We start from the raw sequence: 26,250 nt of genomic DNA, 5'->3' as shown, positions 1-26,250 counted from the left end.
TATATAATGAAATGCAACTAAAGAGTTAGACCAAATTAGTGAACATTTTCAAGCCCTAATCTAGCACAATTTAAAGGCAATCTTCACGATGTTATAGGACAAGTGACTTAAAGCAAAAAGGAAATAGAAAAGAAAAAGGTGGTGGAGCCCTTATATATCATTTCTCCCATATTGAAAACAGAGGTCTAACAGTAGTAGTATGAAGATCTTTGCTTTTTTACCTTGGAAATTAAATCATAAACAAATGCAATTAACATACTGATTAAGTTTTCCAAAATAAAATGCTTGCTTAGAAGATTTTGTAAAAATGAGACCATGCCAGCAGAATCAGAGTATTAGAAACAGAGTAGCATGCCAGATATGGGAGAATTAGAGTAGAATACTTTGATCAGATACAGAATGTTTTCTCCAGATCATCTCTGGGCAAAATACTAACATTAATTACCAGTTATAATTATAGCATCTTAACATCTTTGTGAGAATAGTTGAAAAATTACACAATCCATGAGGAAAAAAAGCCCTAACATTCTCACTGATCCCATCCTTTCAGTAGGACAGCCTTCAAGGTCTACTCAGCCTTCACAGTAATTACATTCACAACAGATTATTATTTTTAATGCCAATCACAAATTAAATATTTGATGTTAAGATGGATTCCTGCTACTCAAAACCAATTTAATCCATCCACGAAAAACAAAGACCACAGTATAATCAGCAAATTAGGGCCATAACTGCAGAATTATTTCTAATGTTATCACCATGATTACCAGTACTGTGTCATGCACACTACATTACCAATGTGTCATTACAGAATATCAAACACTTTAAAAAACACCTCAAATCTATTCAATAATAATTCTACCATCTTTGTCCCCAGTCTCTTTTTCTCCATCTCTAGCAGTACTAAAGAAAAGCATGCATGAAACCCAGGCCATTGATTCAACTTGGAAAGAGCACACAGAACACAAGTTTTGGATCTCAATAAAAAGCTTGGGAGAAATCTTATGACCTGCAAGCAGAACATATAATAAAGTTTTGTGTTGAAGAGTCAATGGTGCTAAAAGCTGCTTTTTGAGTACACCAACTCTTACATCCTAGGCATCGTATCACATGAGTGGGAAATAGAGACAAAAACCAGCTGAAAATAAACTAGGAGCATAAGTAATCTAATGCTTGCAGTAAACACAAAATTCATAATGATACATGGTGCTGCAACGAAAAGGAGATGCCAAAGATGCTCCTCTATCTAGAATATTTTGTCTCACTGGAATTGCGTGAATATTACCCAAAGTTAGAAAACACTGTGTGTTTCCTTTAGCACACACCTATTAATCACACTGTGACTGATTAGACAGAACCTGAGCTTTCCTTCAACTAAGACTCTAGTATTTTTTGCTCCATGTTTTGTCACAGATGATCTGGATAGCAATGAAGCCTGTGAAAATGGTAAATATGGGAAGAGATGCTTGCAAGCAATGGATAATGATTGCTCTAATATCCAGCTATACCATCAATGGAGCAGCCAAGTGACTGGGTAGGTTTTAGGCTTTGTTTCTCGGGTTTTGTTTGGATTTTTTCCCCTTATTTGGGTTTTCATGACAATAATGTTTGACTAACCTAAAAGACAAAACAACACAATAGGCCTTCTATCCTGACACAACAAGATGAAATAATGATGAGGCATAAGGTAGTTGATATATGGTAATGGAATCTTTTTACTGAAGCCCAATTGCAACATATCAGAGAGAACAGACAACTATGTATATTAAATGATTATCACATTGTTATCATGATGATAATTTAACTCCTGAGGAAATAAAGCAGCAGCATCCTTCATATGGACATTGATTTCACTCAAAACTACTCATATCCCAAGGGAAATAAGTCAGCAGTTCAGGCATGCCTCTAAGTCATCTCCCTTAAATAACATTAGCTCATCACACACATGAGCTTTTCTTTCAAGTAGAAAAGCTTTCATTTTTATTATAAATATTGCTAGTAATGAAAGCATGTTGCTTCTCACCATTGTTAATGTTGATATGCCAAATACTCTACTTAGAAATACCTGGACACATAACATCCTTGAAGTTTACTCATCCAATAATTAACAAGTCCAGATGAGAACAGGTAACAGTTATCAGGACAGATTTAGATTAATAATGTAAATTTACACAACATTGCATGACATACACCAAGATAAACTAGTTCAGTTTCACCTCATGACAACAGTGTTTTGCAGTTAGTCCTCCCTCCCCATTTATGTCTTAGGAAATCCTAACTATCACATAGGAAGTAGATGTGTATCACAGGATCCTGAACCAATGGAAGAATTTTGCCTTTTTAAATATGTAAAAGTGAAATATTAGAAGAGTGAATTCATATTTCACTTTAAACATATCTCAAACTTTGTATTTAAAATTATTTGCTTAATATTAAAATAACAATAATCACACCTGAAGGCCTTGTCCATCTACAGTGACAGAATTTGCTCTCTGCATTTTGTTCCGTTCTCCCAGTTTGTTCATTTGCTGGGGGCAGCTCTTTTCTTTTTTCACTGTTGCTTGTCTTTCCTTGAAAAGAGAAAAGGAGAAAAGGGAACATGTTAACACATTATATAACATTATACAACTGTAACTGAGACTGTACCTCCACAACGTTGTTTTTTTTGACTAGCAAGTAATGTCAGACTCTGCTTTAATGAAAATGAGATCTCAGTAAAGTTAATACACAATGTCTGGCCACTTCACATAGCATCTATCAATGTGCCTGGACATTCCATAATGACTAGGCAATAGATGGATGAAAAGTGTGCAGTCACAACACAAATTAATGCAATGATGCGAAAAGATAATCTGACATTACCAGGATGCCATTCTGAAACTTGAAAGCCAATCATACAATATACTTGACTGTTTAATAAGCATATTGAAAAGAGATCAGTAATTTTCAAAATTTCATCCTGACTGCTAGCAAAGGTTGAATGCTTCAGAGTACTTTACCATTACGGCAAAATATACCTGGTCTAAATGTACCATAATCAATTAGCTGAGTAGCTTTTTATAAAACATGTATTTGGTATCAGAAGGAAACCAGAATCTGCATCAGATTCTAAGTGTATCTACATCTGATACACAGCCCAATGAGATGGTTATTTGAAAGACCAAAACTCAGAATTATATTGTTGCAAATGTATTTTCAACTGTTATTAGGCCATTTCAGAGAACTCTGCATGGAAAAAAAAGTATTCTCATTCTTTGGATCTCATTTATTCTATTTATAAACTACAGCAAGCATGTCCTTTTAGGTTGTCCAAAAAAATGCACCATAAATTAAGACAGCAGATGTTTATCAAACAGAATCAGTGTCTCCAGTCCCAACTGCACCCCAGCTGCTTTCCTCACTTCGCAAGTGCAAGGAGGTTTTAAACTAGTCAAGGGAATGGGCTGGCACAAAGCTGCTGCACTAGAAAAAGAGCATGAAGGACATTGCTGCACCCCCTGCAACTGCATTCAGTAACAAATTCATTAAATGTTACCATTTACATTCCATACCAGGCCAAACCCATCTTTGTGCTACCTCTGATAAAGCCTTAGGGACCACATCAGCAATTAATCCATGAAACTCTTTCAGGAGCAGTTTTTACTGGAAAGAAGCACTGATTCTGCTAGCAAGGGAATAACTCCCAGCTTAATACAGTGCTTCTAACACAAATATGGACCCTGACTGTTTTTATAACATCTTCAGTTTCTTTAACTGAGACTGACAGAGTCTCAGTCTAGATCTGATGCAGAGTGGTCCAGGTCATCCTAGGCTGCTTTAGGTAGCCAAGTGCTTGGGGGCACTGTGACAATCTGACCACACTTCATATAAAAGGATGGACAAACTTATGCCACTGGAAAAAAAAATCAAACAAAAAACCTCCAAACAAAACCACAACAGGGCAGTTTACACAACTGTCTGTATGCAGTGAGATTCCTAAGAGGTTAATTAAAAGAGCTCCTGGATACTTTGAGTAACTTAGCTGCAAGACAGGTCCAAGACTAGACTGCAATATCATTAAAGAGAAAACAGTAGAAGCAATTAGAGCTATTCACTTCATCCTGAACCTCAGAAACAAAAACACTGTAGGTATCACTGCCTAACAAATCACCAGCTCTGCAATTACTTATTTGATGATTTTTTCTGAAAGCAGAACCAGGATGAGGCTCCCAAAGAGAATAAAATTTTTGAACTACCACAAAACATTTTGCACAATGGATTGGTTAGTCCCAAGGACAGCAAGTAAGATACTTCCATATGAAGGAACCTTCATAGCCATTACAAATTTAAATTGCTTTGAGGTTTTAAACCATATTGTGAATAATTACTCTTAAAAGTCAATACCTTTTATAAAAAGAAGGTATATCTTATTAAACAGAATCTTACACCGTGGCCAAATCTGGCTCATGAATAATGCAACACCTTCAAAAATCAAATCAGATGTCAGCAAAGCACAGCAAAAACTAGTAAAAATTGTAATTTCTAGCAAGAATCAGAGATGAAGAGCAAGTTTTTAAAAGGTCTAGGAAAATCTCAATCTAAAGGACACATTTGTGATAATTCAAAGAAAAATTTAGCAGAAAGTAACAGACTCAGCACACTGAGTTTGCGCATTTAGAGAGGTTAAAAAAATGTCCAAAAGAGGCCTACTTGTAGTGCGGCACTAAAAATCTTCTTGCATGTATCATGCTACTATTTAGAGGAAAAGTATTTATACACTGCTGAGACTCATGCCCAAACCCGTTGTTAATAATGACTCGAGTAAAATGCAGTAACAATTGCCCAGAGCAAAGTTTGGGATATGGGGATGATACAAATAGCAGCATGATACAAATAGCAGTAAATACCCTCCCTTGTCCTTAGTCCTATGACTGCCACATTACCATTCCTTGTCCAGTTTGTATTTCCCATCCCATAGGCAAAACCATTGCTTGATTCACAAAGACAATATAAGATAAGGTCATATCTCAGGTAACATAAAGGAAAAAGAATATTCATGATACAGAATTGTCTAGAGTGTTAATAATATGATCAAAGATGGATACCTGACCTCATTAACATCGAAACTCTGCTTTCAGCACTGATGATTTTTGAAGAGAGTACAAATAAAGTATTTTATATCACCCATTTTATATGAGTATGATACTACAATACATGTCCCCATGTCTATCAATAGTGCTCTCTAAAACATTTCTGAAGAAGCTGACAAGAGATTCTGGATTTCCTAGAATTTTATATCCTATAACTTTTAGGTATGTGTCACACTGGTGAGGATTTGACTTAGCTTGTATGACATGATGTGATGAATTGTATCATAATTCTAATGGATAAATCTGTTAATGGAACACAAAAAGATTTACCATTCATTATTTTTTTAATATTCTTGTGCAGATCCTTTCTTTTATATATGAAATACCAGTTGTGCCTGACCTAGAGTATCTTTGTTGTAGGAACTAAAACATTTCTAAGAAATCAGAGACTGTCAAGAAATCAACAATTTCATTTTTAAAGTAGATCAGAACAGATGAAGAATGGATAACAGCCTAAAAATTCTAATAATACTAAGAAAAATTTGACATGCATTAAAAAAATGGTTTTATAAAACGCAAAAATTTATGTTTCAATTTAAGAAATATTTCTATAACAGCTGAGCTACTTTTATTATCTTGCTAAATAAAGCATACAAAATGATCAATGGATCTGTGAACCATTTTGTTTAGTGAACATGCATGAGGTTGACAGAGATACTCAATACAGCAATTCGGATGCTATTGTACATTTTGATGGCTCAAAGAATGAAGGTTTTTGTTCTTTTGGTATGTGCCAGTGCACGCACATAGCTTCCAAAATAGTACTTACCACAATAAAAATTTTTCCACCCCTTTTTGCACTTCTCATGTCTTATTTTCCTCCTTGAATTTCCACTTGGAAGTCAATATTCATTAGCTGGAGCTTCTACCATTCAGGACTGCTCCAGAGAGAACACTACCAGGTGAGAACTACTCAACTGCATCTATTCCATATTCCAAATCAGAAAACAATTGACAAGCAAGACAGGACTTTCCAAATAATAATCTGGAATAGCACGTCCAGATTTTTGCATCAGCCCCAAAATGCACTTCAGAGCAGAAAGAACGTACAACATCATGAACTGTTAGTACTTGAGCATTCATAGATGCCTCCCGCTACGCACCTCAGGGAGCAAACCTCCTAAAGTGGGAAGCGTCTGTTGGAAAAAGAGAATGTTAGGCTGCAGCACCAAACAGCTGGGATGGCAAAGGGCATGGACAGAGTGTTCACAAGGAACATTACCTTGCAGCAATCATACTGTACAACATACAAGGTTACTCGGCTACACTTTTGCACAAACGGACTTTCCCAATGTTTTGGCTGCCCTGTTGCATAATTTACACTCTGGAAAGTATGTGTGGGATCTTTTTAACACCAGCTGACAATATTATAAAACCTGAGGATTTCATTCTTTTGAATAGCAAAAAGAGATACTTGATACCTAGAGAGCTATTTTGATTTTATCTTCCAAGTCTTTGAATCTCATCTAAATCAAGGACTCTTGTTTAAGAATCCTTCTTCTGCTACAATTAACAAGCTATACATCAATAATCCTCAAAATCTGCTTATATTCTTTTCTTATATAGAGGTAGAATCCTTTTCTACACAAAACCCTAACATTTAGAAATACCATACTCTTTATCATAGCCATTAGGGTGAAAAGAGAGGAATACTTACTAAAGGCTTACTAAAGAGCTGCCTCTCTAAAATTTAAGTGCTGACACAGAATCCAGGGCAAATACAGCAACAACTGCTTTTTCTCACCTTGCTTTTTAATCAATAACTGCAAATATGTTTTTACTGGATTATTTCCTACACAAGATTATTTAAATCTATGTATTTCGTAACATGAAACAACAATTTACTTATGCAATTTATAGGATCGAAAGGTCATTAATAAATGCTTAATACTTTTACAGTTTTGCCAGGTGAAAGCTTAAAACTTGAGATTACTTCTGTATGATAATTATTTCTTTTATTATATATTTTTGGATGAAACATATACCCTATTTGGGCACAGGGTTGCATAACAAGAGAAGTACATTTTTATGTGATTATGCATAAAATAAAAGTTATTTTAAAAAATCTTGTTCTAGAACTCCAAAACTTCATAGAAGATCAGACAGAATGCATGGAACACCACGTAAAGGTATCCTCAAATGTTTGCAAGATGAAGGCCATGGAAATTTAAATACGTGACTTGAATACCAAACTGATGCTTTGGGGTTCTTTTTAAGGTACTTGAAAAGCCTCACTTGAAAAGTGACTTTAAGGTTGTTCCATGATTCCTTAGACCTATTTTGTTTAATGACATGGGAATCTTTAAAAACTTAATAATAATAGATTATTAATAGTATTAGGTACTACTAGACCGTAATTTTGTAAACACATATTGCATTCAAGATCTTGCTTACAAAACTCTTATTCCATGAACTTTCTGTCCACAATTATACAATAACCAAAGAGAATTAAAGATTCAAAAATCCTGAAGAAAAAAGAAAAAAAAAAAAAAAAAAAAAAAAAAAAGCAGCGCCACATCACAACTATGCCAAAACCATGGCAGGCAATCTATCTGTAGTATCTATTAAATATCCCATCCAAGTAACTGTGATTCAGATTACCTAAAATATTTTAAAAATTTATTTTATAAATTCTCCACATTTCCAGCTCTGTGTACATGCTAATCAAAAGAACCTATATTAGAACACCACATCATGCTGTCTTGATAGCTCCTAGTTCTGTAGCACAATACCCAGCTCTAAATCCCTAGGCAGAAGCTAAAAGTCATCCTGTGGACAAGATTATTAACCAGTTCTCAGCAAAAACACCATCCAGTGAGCTGCACATGCTCATACTCTAAAGGAAAGTTAAGGCTTCTAATTAATTTGAGAGCTGTCTTGAAAAAAGCATTTGCAGCTAAGGAAAAAAGAAAAGAGGAAGAATCACATTATGCCATTGAGAAAGAAGCATTTTGTCACCCATAATAGTGGCAGCCAAAATACACGCAACAAGACAAGGCTGGAATGCAGAAAATGCATTTAAGAAGAACTTGTGAAACTGCCAGCTGATTGTTCCTTCTTTTGAATAAGGAATCACTACGTGATTATATAAAGTATAAACTATAAAGTCACTATGTAACTTCATGAATATACTTTGTGCTCATTTTTTAGTTTGTCTAAATAAAAAGGTAACTAATTATACACCAAATCACAATCAAGTGTTTCTCATTTGGCATGCTGGCCTTGGTTCATTCCGTTTTCTGTAGACAATTTGCCTTACTCAATATATGCATGAATATATGGTCCAAGACTTTCAACTGGATTTGCAACTCCAACTTGGGTTATAGCAGCTGATTATATACACTATCCAAGACAGACAAAAGTGCTGGAAAAGAATTTTGAAAATAAAATCATATTGAACTCAAGTGGGAGAGTATGTAAGGAATAAACTTAGAAACAGACAGTAGTGATGAGCTGTGAGCAGGCAACTAGATATAACTTAAAATGATTGAATGGCTGCCATTTCAGTTTATCAGCATCTTATTATTTTAACATTGAACTGTGTTTGTCGAACAGCTAATTAGTTAGGAAGATACATTTTCCTCCAGGGCAATTATTAATTTCCTTCTGACTTCAAAGAAATGAAAAAGCTCTTAGTGTAGATAAGGACACCATTATATTTCAAGTCTGATTTAGATTCTCAGAGAACTGAGGCTGCAATATGAAACAAAATTGAAAAGGAAAAAAGTGGTTTGTTTTGTTTTTTAAATCTCTTTCAGTTGCTATGTCATTACTTAATATTCAACAACCAGATCTAAATTCAACTCTCCCCCCAAGCATATATATTCAAATAACTTTTTTTAATAGTATCTTTGTTCAGAAACTCAGGATAAGGCTAGTACTCACTTCAAAGGATTGAGTTGCTCATAAAATGCTTACACACTGCACTGACTTTCTGTGCTCCATGTTGAGCTTGGATTTAACTGAGCTAAAACGGATCTCTACTATTATAAAAACAGAAGAATCATTCTAGGATTAACAACTGGAAAGGGGATTAAGAAAGATCATTCTTCAACGAGGCACTGCTAATTCCCTTTCTCTCTCTCTAAAACTCTGCCTTCCTATGTGAATAATGTCTACATACCTCAGATGAAAATAGTATTAGTAAAACATTACCAGACACAGAAAAAATATCTATTGAGCTAAGTTGCAATTATAACATAGCCAATAGCTATTCTATCTAGTCTAAACACTGATAGTGAAAGAAAATTCTTAAACAATATTTTCAACTTTAATTCTGTATTACTTTCTGCCAGAATGTCAATACGCTTGCTGTATTTTCACAAAAGTCTGTAGCTATAGATCATTGCTCAGTTGAATAAGGTACATTTCCTATCTCAAACATTTGTCATCTGCTGTGCATGTTGTTCTGCATGCCTATATAGAACTAGTCATAAACAAAAGATTTTTTAATGTTTATGGTTTTGTACAATAAAGTGCCAAAGGAACCAGATGTATCTGTTCCCTCCTCCAAACTATATAGCCATCTAGATTTTAAAATAAGAGGTCAAGTGAATTCAACTTATGATGTTATTTTATATCAGTGCATATAAGCAGATGTACACTATGATGTATAAAAATTCTACATATTATATATATCTATATTGATTTATCTCTGTATATATATATTTCATATTTACATCAACACCTTCACTACCCAAAACAAAAGTCAAATTTATTAATAAGAGAAAAGAAACAAAATGTAAATGGTTTCAAAATTTTATCATGATAACCCATTCTTCACAGAATGCAAAACAATGAAGTTGGATATCAAAACAAAAAGAAATGTAACTAGTTTTTTTATTATTATTTCTTACCTTCCAACTATACCAGAACCTCCACCTTTGAAATAAACTGGTTACTATGGGGACAGTGGTAACTGCTGTATAGTAATGCTTACAATGTAAGCAAGGTACCTTATGTTTTACAATTTATTTCCTAATTTTATTTTTATTCCACAATTAACAGCTTGAATTATTATTTTTAAAAATAATGCTAGAAATTAAGTGAAAAAAATCATTGTAAAACTCATGTATACAATAGGAGAATCAAAATCATCATGCAATATAAAATAAATACATATTATTATTTATTAAATAGTAAACTTTTATTGGTTGGTTTGTCCCTACCCAGGGCTGTATCTACTTTGGTGGGAAATTGAAAATCTAATTACTTTTCTACAGACATAAATAAAAATTAGAACATCCTATTGTTTATCAGTAAATGGGGCAAACTAAAGGAAGGCATGAAATGAAGACAAAATGTATGCTAGCATTTTTCCCTTTCTGCCTTACAAAGGGACAGGGAGAGGGAAACTGTCTCATAAGCAGAGACCAATCTTCTTTTCTTCACCACTCACTCATCTCATTCCAATACCCAGTTTTAAACCTGGTTATGATCTAATTCTGTACTCCTGGTAGGCTAGGATTCAATTGAGTTAAAGATTTTTAAACTCACTGCCAGTCAACCTTATCATGAACTTTCATTATGTGCATGTAATTAATTGGGTCCAATGAACAATATCAGTACTGAGTTATAGACTTTTTCCCCCCCACCATATAATTAGAATATAATTACCCACAGGATATCAGAATGATGCAAAACCTTTCCTCTAAATGTGCCCTCATTAGGAAACAAGTCTCAATGTACATTTATTCAATCAGTATGAATTAATTAAAATGTTACTGAAATAAAAGAGAGTAACATTAAAGTGTATCTGACATCTATTAAAAGACTATCACTTGAGATCTGCACACAGTTTATAACAAAACTCATTTAACTTGAACAAAAAACTTCACCATACAACAAGCCTTATATAGGGTAACCAGAAAACTAAAGAGGACTAAGTTGACAGACTACATTTTACTAAAACATTTTAAATAGTTTTGAAATCGATGCAGTGAGATATGAAAAACCTTTATCAGACACTGAATCTGCAATGTTTTTATGATGTACACAGTATCAACTACAAGATTTTCCCCATTGTTTTTTTTTCAACTGACAATGAATCATATTTAACATGTCATATTTAACATTTGACAAGTTCTATTTTGTGCAGTTTTGGAATGGGAGGACCAGCCATCTAACTTTCACATGACAAGACATTTTGGTTCTCCCTCCAAGAGTCACTCGAGCAGAGCGACCATTTTGGTAGCACTGGTGTAATACACAGTGCTGTGAAATGCAATGCATGAAAAAGTCCTTTAACTGTGTAGAAATTGTTGAGGCTGGACTTCACAAGCACTGAAGAAATGAGACATGAGAAATGCTGGATGAAAAAGGCAAAAATATGAATATCCCTAGTTCTGCAAAAATGAATAGATGAGAAGGGATTTACCCTGCACTCTTGAAGGAAAACTTAGGAAAAGGTCTCTTGTTTTGAGACAAATACTGCAGTTTTCTGGAAGAAATCTGGGCTTACAAAGTTACAGGTGGGAAGGGAGGGCCAACATTTGTAGGAGATCAAAGATACATGATTTTTCATCTTGCTATTTTCCCTATATTCTATGGGAGAAGAAAATATCTTTTTCTCTGACACCTTAAAACATTCAAGGATATGCCTGGCACAGCAAGCATTATGGTTATCTGCTTTTATTTACCTTCTGCATATACACAGCATTGCAAGAACATTAACACTCAGCTGATCACTGATGCTAAATGTGTGACCTGGGTGAAGGACCCTTACACTGTCAGATTTGTGTGTCTGAACACGTAATTTTTATTGACAGACACACTTCCTAGTGCATGGTTAGACAGTTTCCACAAGAATATGTTCACTGGTTTTGCTGTCATTATTGAGAATGGTCTCGGACAAACAGAAGTATTATGTTTCTCAAAGGGAATCCCCATAACAGGAAATGGGAGGCACTAATTAAAAATTACTAACACAAATTATATGTACACTATAACCAGTCACTTTTAGAAGAAGTTACTATTAGCTAGGTCAGTGAGGTAGTATTTGTAACATAATGAAACGCAAGATTTTAATGCATTTTTGGAAGAAACTTCTAGACGAACAAATACACTACAAAATTGTGAAGTCACCATTAAACCACGGGAAAACATACTTTCCATTCCTAACAATATAAATTGTGCTGAAACATATGTCTTGCATTGTTGCATTGTTAGTTGTTGCACTGTTAGTAACACGATTCCAAAACAGGAAAACATTTACTTCTGCTTATGCCTTGAAAATTTGGAGCTAAAACAAACCTATTCAAGGGTGATTTGACTCTAGAGTGGTTCTACATATCCTCTAAACAACTTAACTGAACTCCAATAAAAATCTTAATTCCTCTATTCCTCTTCCTCTGAGAAGAAAATGTAGTTATGCCGATATAACTAAAGATAAAATTTCATGCTGAGGAGTCATTCTGTTTATATCAATGGAAAATGATAAATAAAATTAAACTGAAAACAATAGCCCAATAACAGAATCATAATTTCCAGATGCAAACTTTTAAAGTATGACCTCAAATCCTGAAAATTATATAAGGTAATACAGAATATAATCATCCAACAAACTTAAAATAATATAACTATTAATCAGAACTTGTCCAGATAATATCAAAATACCATAGAGACAAACTACAAAGCCACTTCTGTGACTTAAAGAATATTTAAAATATTTCATAAATATTAAAGGCAGGTTTCCATTGGATTGTTTCACTGAGAGCAATAGAATAATCCCACTTTACACACATAGAAGGCCAAAGTCTAATATCTGTACCTTAAAAGATTTATAAACGAACAGCCAAAAGGATTAACTAGAAAACAAGTCATTTACAATAGACATGAATATTATTCCCAATGATCAGCAACTGGTTTAAGATTAGGATGCATATTTTCTTTTTTGCCTCCTCTCAATAAATTACACTTTCTTGAGTTCAAGTATTTCTTACACTTAATATGAAATATATTTAAAGCATACCACTCATCTGTTCTCTTATAAATATGATGATGCTATGACTTTCATCAGCATAAAATATCCAATTTAATATGTGAATACATAAGTTAATTCTCAAGCTCTTTTTTTAATGATAAAATGGTCAGCTCTTTTCTATACAACCTACACATAGCATGCATTTTTATTTTCATTGAATTGAGTTATTGTTTTTGTGGACAGAGAAATTTACTGTCCACGACTGCAGAATAAAATATACCATAATGTTGATGCATAGCTTACTGCAAGACCAGTGTCATCATTCTAGGTAACCTCCGGCTTAGAGCAGAGACCTCAGCATTGCAGATATACAATATGCATCCCAAGCAAAAACTGCCCATAAGAATAACTTCATTATTCTGGGAAGCTGGATCTATAAAAGATGTAAAATGTACAAGGGTTCTGCCTATACGGTTTCTGGTAAGTACAGTCTGAATAAGTGATAAAACCTGAGTCAGCTTCAGTTATAATATACCCTACAGAAAGTTCATTCTCACATGAAGGAAAATGCAATACACAGAGGGTAAAACACTTATGCCCATAAACCCATCAGCCAAGACTTCATGTTTTGTTTAAGGTTCACACAGTCCTGTGAATTTAGCAAGAACCTGACAGTCCCAGCAGCATTTTAATGCTGCATATAAGGGAGGATTACATCTGAAATTAAGATACAGACAACTCACCAATACTACTGGGCAGATTGATGTAGGTGGTAAAATATGGTCCTTCAAAGGTCCACAGTCACATTCAGGTTTCAGATGTGAAGCACACTTGTTATGCAACTACATGAAGATAGAAAATGAAGACTTAACTTACACATTTTGCCATTACACCATAAGAAAATGGGCATCCTAGAATGGGGTGAGTTTCATTAACCTAATTATTACTGAAGTGCTGGAAGGAAAACAAAACACACTGCAGTGGAAAGCTCCCCAAGATGGAAAAAATTAACAGATTTATATTGAAGTGAAGAATGATGGATTAAAGTATTTTTCAGTTTGGAAATTTTATGTGTGGATCAGCACACAAATTAAGAACATTGCACAGTAGTACAGTAACATCAGCATATTGTTACCAGTGACCAAAAGCTTCATTTCAGAAGACAGCTTCCTGCACTGAGCCAGGTACTTCTACTACTGGTGAGTAATTCAAGGCAGCTTTTGGCACTATTGGTGTAACTCTGCTTCCTTCCTGAAGCTGATAGCCACTACAGCTTCAAATACAAGAGAAGTACACAGGAATATCCTACATTAAGCTTCATTGGGTATATTTTGGTCTTGATTGAATCAGTTTTCAGGCTTCAGTGACTGCTGAAGAACAGGAATTACTCTCCTTTTTCTAATTTATGCTTAGAATTCATCTAGTTTTCTTGAAAGCAATGACAATAGTTCTACTCTGAAAACATGAAAAGAATATCTTCAGGTCTGCTGACAGGAAGAGCATTGGACGACTTCCATTTTGGTACAGAAGCTGAATAGATAAATGTGAATATAACAGGAACATAAAACGGTAACAAGTAACGATAAATGATTAAATATTTTGCATTCACAATCAGGAGTTCTTGTTCATAATTTATAATTTTACTCAATTCAAAGGACTAAATATTCAGCCACGTAGTACAAAGGCACATTTGTGTTCTTGGATCATGCAAAGCTTTCACATTTAATTGGTATAGTTCACAATATCTATTGATATTTAGACTATTCTGACTATTTAGAGATAGTCACAATAAAATAAACTTAATATTGTAAAATTTTGTGAAAGTTTCTTTTTCTGGTCTTGATGATCATAAAGGTCTTTTCCAACCCAAATTATTCTGCATTTTTATCTCTGTATAGATTCAATAATGTGCATTAAATTGTTCAGATAGCATCCATTTCCCAAAGAGATGGACATTTTTGAAAAGGTATGTATATTTACAGTATAGAAAAAATAATCAGGCTAATAAATATCAGGAGTTGTGAGGTAAAAATCTTATTAACAAGTTATTCATCTAGTATAACAGATAGCATATAGCATTAGTTCAACCAGTTCAAAAGCTGTTACAAAATCTGTAGTTCAATGACTGCATCTGTAAATCACAATTCTTCAATGACTGACTCATTTTCCCTTAAATGGTTCAGCTCATATGAACTCTATCAAAATTACAATAAAATTATACCAATTGCTGATGTATATAAACTTTACTGGAAATATGGTCTTCATAAAATTATCTGGTACTGTTAATTTTGACATGACATTTCTGAATTTTGAACTGAATGGCACCTAATATTAGCCTTGTCCATATTCATTTATAGTGCAAAGTTACCTTTTAAGGCAGTTACTTAGCAACAGAAAATAACAGTCTAAAGAGTTTCGATTTACTCTGAGTATTTAAGCCTTATTGTGAGGGTATTTTGGTAGCCCTGTAATCTAAATCATTTGTCATGCTAATTCTCTGCCTCAGTGGTAAGGCTACTTGTACCATAATTAATGCACACCAGGCCATGCTACATCAAATAAAAGTATCTTCACACATTCAGTGATAATTAGCAGCTTTGCTACTCAGTGGCATGCAAACTTATCTATGAAAATATAGCTTAATCTTCTTATTAGTCTCTGCTGATCTCTGACAACAGAATTGGCACAGAGCAAATAACAGAGAAGGTAGCAGAAATGTAGCTTTAATGAAAATAACACTTTGACACAAAGAAATTAAATAACATGCATGCCTCTCAAAAAACCTGTATTTTAGCAGGTTTTAAATATATTTTCCCCCAATTCCCTTATCCTAAATCTATCTCTTGTAGAATATGACCTCTCTCACAAACCTGCAAAGCAGGAAAAAGTGTATTTGCTAGAGAGAGGATGAGGGGAAAAAATTTTACATGACCATGTGGAGAACTACAAATCATATGGAAGAGGGATCATGGATTTGGCTAAGAAGTCAGTATAACAAGCCTCCTCAGCGAGAAACACCTCTAAGTTTTGGGACTTGAGTCAGTGATTTGGCATCAGAAGTGATTTCATTAAGTTGTAAGGACAGATGCATTTAAAATGCGTGAAAGAGGCTCAGATTTAGTTCTGTAATGAAGAGCATCCCCTTTGATTATAAGCTGTAAATGTGCAGTACAAGGAGTTGAAAAACACATGGAGGATGCGATAATATTAATATAACCTCAGAATATCCACTCAAAAATCCTGCATGTGTTAGAAATTTAAAACAGTTTTTTTCTGTAATAAAGGTGTTACTATTAGAAAATGAAGTTATTGCAACAGAATATACCAAATGCAGAGAGTTGCAAGTGAATAGGAGTTTGAAATATAATTTGCAGTTCATAAAAATATTCATTCTTCATTTGTGTCTAATTCACATCTGAATTTATAAAAATAAATAAAATGTTAAATTTATTTGAAAATACAAAATTACTTTAAAAAAACTCTTCAAATTACTAATAGAAATAAACCAAAAAACTCTAAACCTTAGTGCCAACATTTTCAATTTCAGCTGTCAAAAAACACACACCTATTTTTAATTGGCTATTTGGGCATTTAAGTAAGCACACAAGCACCCACAGTATTTTCACAAGAATTTAGCGTTTTTTCTTTAGAGTGATTTAAATTATAAATAATTCTCCAGTACTTCTTCAGTGAATAACAGTTCTTAATGAAAATCCTCTGAATCTTGATGTACAACTTCAAATCTGGTCCAGATCTAATGGAGATGAACTAAAGGGGAAATAATCTCTACTGAGGAAAGACAGAATTTGCAACTTCCTTTGACTTTAGAAGTCAATATATGTTATAGAATATATATTTCTTGAATGATATACACATGTTACACAGGTATAAGCACTTCTGTATCTACATCAGAACGCCCTTATTTTTCTTGCTAAACACATATAGCCATCATCTAAGTTTAATTATCTACATGCAAAACAGTTTGGATTGGGTGTTTTACTCTTTATATAAATTATCCAAATTTTGACAGCAATCTGGACTACATATTTGCTTTCTTCTAAAATATTGGGTTTTAAGTAATCATAACAGCTTATCACTGAAAGCATCCTGATGATGTTTCATATTTTGTATTCTTGTGTTAAGAAAATATGTCATACAACATCCAAACTTCTATGTTTAAAACAAACATTCCCTAATGCCTCAGTCTCATATTATTATTTAAAGCATTGAACAAACAACTGCTGTTCCGTAACAATAATAACAATGGTATCAGCAAAACCTGCAAATACATGTGAAGAAGGCTGAAATCTCTGCCCATTTAGATTTAAATCCTGCACTGGCTAGAAACAGAAATACTGGCATTGCTCCTTCTAGCATGAAGATCTCACCTATAAGGGCAGTGTTCCCTGAATGTCATTAGTTCCAGTTACTGGTTCCTGCTGAATAAGGAGTGCACAAAAGTTGTATATATTTGACTTGGTGCACAGATTAGTACATTATCAACTTGTCTGTGCTACTATTCCCAGACACTTGGAATCACTGTATCCTACCAGATGTCCTCAAATTCATTTGCTTGTCAGTACATCATCAATTAGACCTGGTGTCCCAGTGACCTTGATTTTTCCTGGTACTGAAAACTCTTTCGTAATCTTTCTGTAGTGTAGATTGGGAATTCTGCTCTTCAGGCACACACATTATTTTAATATGGATACTGTCAGGAAGCAATTTGCTTCATGGCATACTGAAATAAGCATTTCATGACATGAAATAAGCATATTTTCTTGTCACAATTAAGAAGTCCTAAGGATAGTCTGCATATCCCGTTCCTTAGACACACACTAGTCATTGCTGATGACTAAAATGAATGAGACATTCCAGACTATGAGGCTATAGAAAGACATTCAATGATTTTTATCTCTCAAACCTGTGTGAAAGGTTTTACTATAGTATACTCACTGTAATCTGACACCAAACACAGTGAAGTCCAGTCAAGCCTTGGTAACACTTTATAGTTTTGTGACACTTATCACATTTTGTTGGACAGTTTCCTTCTACCCAAAAATGGTGCATTACCTGCAAAAGAAAAATGTGGATATACATAGAGTTACTAAATTAACATGCACGTGGCAAAGTTAATGCTACCCCCAACTTACATCAGTATTCTTTTTAGACTTCACATATGTTTTGATGCAAGATGCGGGAGCTCTGGAGACACAGCGTTCATGGACTGTATACTTGCAAACTGAAAAAAAGACACACGTTATTAGATGTTGAGGCAATGGTGTTTCTCACTACATTTCTATGAAACAAATAACATTACCAGCATGTCATCTCTAAATAATCAATCCAATCAGTCAATGAAAACTCAAACTAGACTGTTTTTTCCATGGAAAACAAAAGGCCAATTAGAACAGGAAATATTATGCAAGTGAGAAATCCAAGAATGCACTATCATTGCATAACAGGAAATGCTTAATTAAATCAAACCTTACTAAATTTTTTCACAATAATTCCCAAATGAAAAATACATTAAAGACAAATTGATGACTGCCAAATGGTTTGTGTCATTTGCTAGTAGGAAGAAACATATATTTTACGAACTATAGTCACGAGAGCAGCTGGCAAGTGCAAAAATAAAATGAATTTATGTTGTTCCTACCATTGATTTAGAAATCAGAAATGGCTGATTAGTCCGTTTTTGAATAGGAATTGGTTTTGTGCATTCTATATAATAACCATAACTTTGACTCATGTTTTACAAAATACTAACTCCTGAGAAGCTGGGGTTTTTTTCCCCTAAGCCGTCCAATACGTTTTAGGTAACTGCTATTGCTGACCAGGTCTGTAAAGATCATGGCAGCTGCATTTGGAAAACATACAATGCAGGCTACAATGCAAAGCTCTCCTGACTTCAATGATACAACTGTGCCAAGATGAGGAAATAATGCTACAGCTAATACCTGCCTTGAATAGAGCCAACTATTAAAAACTGAGAATGAAATTCTCCCTGCATGGTATACGTCTCAGGCTTTTGACCTCGAGAGCAATTAAGCACAAAGTACTTCTAAACACCTTGCTTGCACCTATTACACAAACCCAGTGGGAGGCGCAGCCATTAATCAGACGAACTGCAGGGAGTAACATTGTTGATTGGACCACGGAGGGATGGTGAGGACCCCTGTGGTTCCCCCCCTTTTTTTTTTTTTCCTCCCACACAATCTAAAATGCAAATAATGAAATCTATAGCAATGCTTTGAAAATATACTGGAGAAAAAGCTTAGCTAAATAAGGAAATAGTGGAATAGTTTTGCAAGTAGACTCATGCCTCTTGCTGCATGAAGTAATTGAAAGGAACATGTTCTTCAGATATTCTGAGACCATTGTTCTCACAAAATAAATGCCAAGCACAATAATAAAATCCCTCTCAAAAGACACACTGCAGTAGAAAAAAATTACAGATCTTGCAAGGCTGTTCTTTTTGGGACAGTTTATGTAACTGGTCTATCCATTTCTGATAACTACTGAAGGTGATCAACATTGCAAGGGATTTGCTCAATAGAACTCTCTTTCCAACATATATGGGTCTTATTTCTTCACAGTATCAGTCTGACAAAAAAGAATATTAAAGAATGTAACATTTCAAGATCTAATAGTCAAATTGGTATTTTATGTATACATTCCAGTTACTGTCATTAGCATTTATTAATCTCAAGTCAAGTAATTTCTGCTTGAATTTTAGTAAATGTATTTTTCCTAAAAATACACAGTATTTTTAGGAAAAATACAGTGTATTTTTACAGTATATTACACAGTATAATCACAGTTTCACAGTATAATGAATGAAATTATATGATGCGAAAATGCATACAAGGATTTTCATCTGAATTATATTTCAGAGAGGTCTGTGGCCCCTACAGGGAAGAAATGGTCAATTCAAAACCCTCATTCAGACTAATCTCAAATTAAATCAATAGAACTGTACAAGCAGAAAGATCCTCATCAGCTGTGAGGGGCTATATTTCATACCAAAAACAGCGAAAGTCGGTTACATTAAGAAACCAATTATTTTACCAAAAAGAAAAATGAAACGTGACTTGGTATCATCATGAGAAGAATACAGTTGTGTAGTAAAGATTTCATTAATCTAATGAAGTAGAACATAACATGAATCAGTCATTGGAACCATCTACAAGACATATTCAAATCACAAAACAGGTCTTAAAAAAAAAGATTAATCATTGGAACACACCACAAAAGAAAGATATGGATCATCCATTTCTGGAAACTTTCAAATGGAGACAAGGTATCTTTCAGCAAGTCTTGGTTTCTCAAGAGATATGTTAAGTGGCCAAACACAGATTAACAGATTATCAGGAAATACAAAGATACAGTTTAAGGAATTGAAAGGTAGTAACTGCATCTAATATCCTCATGAATGTCAAAATAGAGGCAGTAGCTTTTCTACATTCTTTTCTTAAAATCTATAATCAGTTAACATGTGGATTGAGATGACTGCAAAACAAGTAACTACACAAAACTTTAGAACTGTTACAGAAACTTGATTTCTGGGAAACTGGGATTTTCACCTTCACAATTAACCAAACAGCAAATCTGTGCAAAATTTGAATCAAAAAACATGGGGCTTAGATGTTTGTCAAGTTGCTATCTATTGTATACGTATTAATAAAAACAAAAGAAGAGTAACAGAAGTATAAAGTTAAAACTTAAACCTGATACTTTCCAAAAAAATAAAACAGTAATAGCCGTAAAGAAAAAAAGAGCAATAGATTCTAAAGGGAGCTATCAGTGATAACCCTTCGAAAGCAGAAAACTCCCTCAAACAACACATTTTAAAGCCAAATACTCTGAAAAAATTACAAAAAGAACCATGGGCACTCAAGCAGAGAAGAGGAGGGGGAGATACTACTGTGGAGGCAATGGTTTCGTAAGGGGAAGCTACTAGTTCTTTGTTATGCAGCAAGAACAACATTTCTAGGAACAGACATGTAAGCAAACGGACAATGAAATGCTTATACTCACAAGAACAGCAGAGACCTTGCTTGCCTACTCCAATCAGCATGTTCAAGCAAAGATTGCAGTAGGCAGGCTTGTTGAAGTGTTTCAATCTCCATACATGCTGCCCATCATCTTTCACATTCTGCACAGGACATAAGAGAAACAGATTTGACTTAATAAAATAAACAGTGGAATATGTAAGTGCCAATAAAAATTGGAGATTGACTCAAGAACATAAAAGACAAGCTGTTACTTCATTTAAGAGACTGCACCAGATCACAGCATTATCATTCTAAATACACAGGCAATGATACAATAAAAAAAATCTTCAGAAGCTCATGGACATTCATGTGTTTTGAAAACAACTCAGAAAAAGCCACCAGGCTGTTGTTAACCACTGCAACGCAATGATAGCAATGTATCTAGACTGATACTAAACTACAACTAGTAGTAAAATAATTTTTTTTCTAGAATAATCCTAAAAATAATGGTGCTGCAGGTCAGAAAGTAAAACTCCCCCAAACAAACTATACAAAGTGTTCTAAAACCACACAGATATTCTTAACAACTGTCAGAATTAGTTACATATATCAACATATGGGAAACAGGAAAACTAACCACACCACAATAACTATTCACAGCCTTAAATGAAGTTCATCTATACTGCCAATTATCTATCAAAACCCATGTATTTAAGGGTGAGATTTACATCTTAGACCTCCTCTCCAAAAATTGAATTCCTTACATTTAAGACCAAATTTTTCAGTCAGCTACTGCAGTATACTCAAATCTTTCATGAATAAACTGATCAACTCACTGGCACTTACTACTTATGGGTCCACTGTAACTTATGTGAAACTCTAAAACACTATCAAATAATTTATTTTTATGAAACTATGCTTTATGTTGGATGATTGTCCTCTTCCTTTTTAATGGAATAATTCTGAGGCCTCTCTAGCTTTTTAAAGTTTACAAAATGATGTGCAGTTGGTTCTGACATTAAATTAATTCCCGGCTTCTTGGCAATACTGGCCATCAGGCTTTTTCTTTTCTAAAATCATCAGAGGTCTTGATTCTAAAAAAACTAGATGAACCTAGTGTAATAGCACAAGGTGTTTTGTTGTTGTTGTTGTTGGTTTTGTTTGTTTGTTTTTGTTTTTTTAACTCTCATTTACCAAATATAACATCCAATGGAACACGGGCAATTGATGTCTATCAGCTGCTTCTTTGTGCACTGCAGAAACTCTGTGATCTTCTTGGTCATGTCATTGCCAAAAAAGAAATTGCCTTATAGCTAAAGGAAGTCACACCAATCTCTGTTTCTCAGAAGCTGCATCAACAGCTGTTCTTATCCAGTTTCTGATTTCTCACATCAAACTACCATTACTTGGCACCACATCTAAACAATATTCCTGACTAGATTTTCAATAATATGATGGTTTTCACTGATGAGAATAGTCAGTGTATGTTGATGAGCATGAATTGTAACAAAAAATTTAGTTTGGTCCTATATTCGCATATACTGTATGAGTTATGTCCTTAAAAATCAGTATTGCTCCATTCTAGGAGTTAGAAGTTAATACAAGTCAAATATGATGAAGACTTTGTCACACCTGTGGGCAAAAAGAAAAATCCTGAAGCAAAATCAGCACTCCAAGAAATTAAGAATGTTTGGCTCAAAGCTGGGTCTACGCCAGGACACAAATTTAAATATCTCCTGCAAGTCATTACCTAGAAACAAAAAAAACCCTGAAGTCCATTTTTTTTTTTTTCCTCTAGTAAGATATCAGGACCAGAGCACAAGTAATAGCTCCCCCAATATTGCCAGCAGGAGTTCAAATGCCATCTCTGACAGCTGGGCAATGTCAGGGTCCCCTTTCTGCAGCAAAAGCACAGCAGATGCCTAATGTGGGATTCTCAGGCTGGCAAAGAGTGTGGAAGTTTTCCAATTTCCCCTGAAGAAGCAGAAATAGATTCTGCAGCTGTGAAGCACTAGAAGCCTGTCAAGCTCCTTCATGACTGGCAGCTGAAGAGGATGTATTCTATCAAACAGAGCTCTCTAACTTCTATTTTTCTTCCCATCTTACTACCATATTCCACACATTTTTGATGTATTGTTAAACTACAATGTAGTATTTCAAGCTTTCTGAAAGTAGACAATTATTCATTAAACAACAACCATGTAAATCCTTCTGAGAAAAGAAAAACAGCAAACAATGTACTCTTCAATTTTAATGTCACTCAGGTCATCAACACATACAGTCATAAACCACAAGCACTTAAAATGTAAGCTGACCAGCCTTCCTTAGCAAAATATTTGCTGTTTATAAAAATTAACAGAAATTCAAACTTATGCATAAACTTGCCCCTCTCCCACATTAATTTTGTATTACTTTTTCATTTTAATTTTATTTTTAAAGAATGACCATTATATGAGAATATGTCGCTTCTTATTTGAACAGAACATATGGTCTAACTTAGCTGGCATTTTCCTTATCAGAAAAACAAACAAGTCTTGATGTGGGTGTTCTGCCAATTAAAACACTTAGCTCTGTTACAGACTGCAACTGATGCAAATCCATTACATAAACACACAATGCACTTTTGGAAAGGAGCAAATTAAATTTTTGCTCTTGTGCACTGCCAAAAATAAGCAATAAAGTGCTGCATATGATTATGCATGAACATAACTTTTTAAAACACTGCCAAGAGGAAAAAAAAAGACATAATATGAAACAAAGCCACCTCAATGCAGTCTTTAAGTATGAATAAAATCCACAATTCTGACACATCAGTGCATTTATTGACATTAACTCATTTTGCTTCCATATCCTGAGAAAGAGTTTAAAAACAAACAGACATTAAGAAGATCTCAAAGCAGGGCAGGTACAGTAAAAATCTCTTCCTCACTTCATTATACACATCACAGAAAATCAAGCTTCCATATGTCATACCCAGCCTTTAAAACATAATGACAATAGTAACATTTATTTTGTTAACAACCATTCTCTTAACTCATGGTCCTGACCCTGCTACCACGGATTTGATTGCCAAAACTACCTGACCTTAAAAAGCAACTGAACCATAAATGAGCCAGCCTTGGAACTAGTGGAAAATTTTATGCTATCACAGACTTTAGCTACACATCCCTAACCTGGTTTAATATTAACTTATGTCAGCTTCTTAGATATTTGTGTATAAGGTAGACAAAGAGATTTTCAAGATTTTGAGACTTAAAAAAGGTAATAAAAACACTGAAAAATTTTGATCCCAGCAAACATGACCTCTTAAAATAGCCACAGAGAGTCAAAAATAACAGAGTATTAAGGGTTTTTGTGTAGGAGAAGAGTTAGCAACAAGCATCCAAGTGAGGAGGACGTTATGGTGTAGCTGTTATTCTTTCACTGATTATTTTGATTCCCTTTATTTCAAAAATATTTACTTGACTTGTTGAAGACAATTTTATTTCTAATTTTTAGGTATTATTAAGTCAGAGAAGGTGCGAAGAGTTTCCATTAAACTATGCAGCAAACATAGTTTAAAACAAATATAGTTACATTTTACATACTCCTTTGGTTGGCTCTCAGCAAAGAATTCATATCATGTTTTGTTTTGTTCAATTTGCTTTGGGAAGAAAGGGTTCTAAGTCTATTCTTGGTCAAGTGGAGAGGGAGTAACCTGACTCACGGGACATACGAGTGAGGACTCCTCACTTCTAAGTTCTGAGATACTGTGTGTGTGTCTGCGTCTGTGCTTGAGAAATCAAAACAAAAATTTTCCACAGCCTCCATCCACACACTCAGCCACAAACAGAAAAGGGAGCACAGGAGGGAAAATGAAATGGTTTTTAAAAGCTTCATAAATTGCCACAGTATGGAGTTTCCCCTGTCCAAAATCTGTAACCATCTGTCATCTGCAGAGACTTTGATGCTGCAGAAATTAAATTGTGGTAAATCTGTATACCTGGGTGAAACACCGTTTATCTTACACCTGATACACAGAAGGGGTTAGTAGCTCCCGGCTTGTCCTGGGCTTTTTTCAAGCTGGAGAGGAAAGGAAAAGCGGGGCAGTAGCAGGCAAAGGCCCTTGCGGAGCTCCCGCCGGGCAGGGCCGAGCAGCGCCCGGCTGCCAGCGCCGCTCCTGGGCAGGGCCACCGCGCCCTCTGCGGGCCCCGCCGCCACAGCGGCTGCAAAGGAGCTCCCGCGATCCCGCTGCGGAGGCCGTGCCAGCCGGGAACCAGCGCGCACAAAGGGAGCCAGCTACTAAAGACTAAAGGCTCCAGCTTGCCCTCTGCGTGTATGGAAATAGCGTCTGGTGCGCCCAACTTCGGCCTCCCAGGAAGCTCACGCTTCAGAAAGGACCTACAGAAATTGCACTCAGGTCAATAAAAAGCCTGGCTGCTCTTGTTCCTCTCTGAACAAAAGAAATCGAAGTCTGTGCAACTGCCCAGGTGTTGAGCAGTCATTTCAGGCCTCGGCCTGAAGGGATTTTACTCATGCTATGACAGATACCACTCCGGACTTGCACAAGTTTGCGAGTCCCTAGTTTGGTTCCATTTTAACATACAACTCAAAAGGTATGGCAACAATAATGCAATATACACAAAAAGAAGCACTATTCCCAAGTACGGACTCCCACTGAAACATTCCATCCCACGCTTAGTCAAGAGAGTTTGAAAGTTGCTTTTTGAAATATTTGAGTGGAATCGCATAATATTTGCTGCTTGAGGATCCAAAGTAAAATTTTAAGAGTATATCCTTATGATTTAATTGAAACATAGTCTCAATTCAGCACGAAGACTTGTCCCATCAAAATTTACTTTGATTTAAAAGGTGAATTGGGTTGAAAGTTGCAATGAGTGATTTAAAAGAAATGCATATTTCCTTGTATTTCCATATATTCCTTACACTGAAAGACATATTGCCTTATTTCAAACGACAGATGACTTTACGAAGCATTTACTAGTTTTAAACCTCTCTCTCACCTTAGAGCAGCTATTCAGCATCTGTGCAGCACCAGGTACAGTGCAACCCTGACATCTAGTGGCCAGAGGAGGGAAAATAAAACTTCCCTAAAACACAGGATTTCCTTAAACACGAGCACTTACGAACTTGCAGTTTGTACTTCCTTTTTGTGCAATCACTAACAGAGGTGTCAGTAACCATTTGTTACAGGAAAAGTGAG

The 26,250-nt window shown here is 34.9% G+C and overlaps 1 protein-coding gene across 1 annotated transcript in view; it reads right to left on the bottom strand.

Annotated features, from left to right (window-relative positions):
* Positions 1-26,250, bottom strand: part of DGKB (diacylglycerol kinase beta) — a 333,490-nt gene that overhangs the window by 213,071 nt on the left and 94,169 nt on the right. The window contains exons 11-15 of the mRNA XM_063411359.1: positions 21,091-21,208; positions 18,204-18,292; positions 18,007-18,123; positions 13,794-13,892; positions 2,454-2,570 (exon numbers count right to left, since the gene is read on the bottom strand). Coding sequence (XP_063267429.1) covers positions 2,454-2,570; positions 13,794-13,892; positions 18,007-18,123; positions 18,204-18,292; positions 21,091-21,208 — 540 coding nt within the window. The remainder of the gene's footprint in view (positions 1-2,453; positions 2,571-13,793; positions 13,893-18,006; positions 18,124-18,203; positions 18,293-21,090; positions 21,209-26,250) is intronic.

The sequence above is a fragment of the Prinia subflava genome, chromosome 1 (genome assembly GCF_021018805.1).
Source record: "Prinia subflava isolate CZ2003 ecotype Zambia chromosome 1, Cam_Psub_1.2, whole genome shotgun sequence".
NCBI classification, from domain to species: domain Eukaryota; kingdom Metazoa; phylum Chordata; class Aves; order Passeriformes; family Cisticolidae; genus Prinia; species Prinia subflava.
This window is presented reverse-complemented; position numbering and strand designations above follow the sequence as displayed.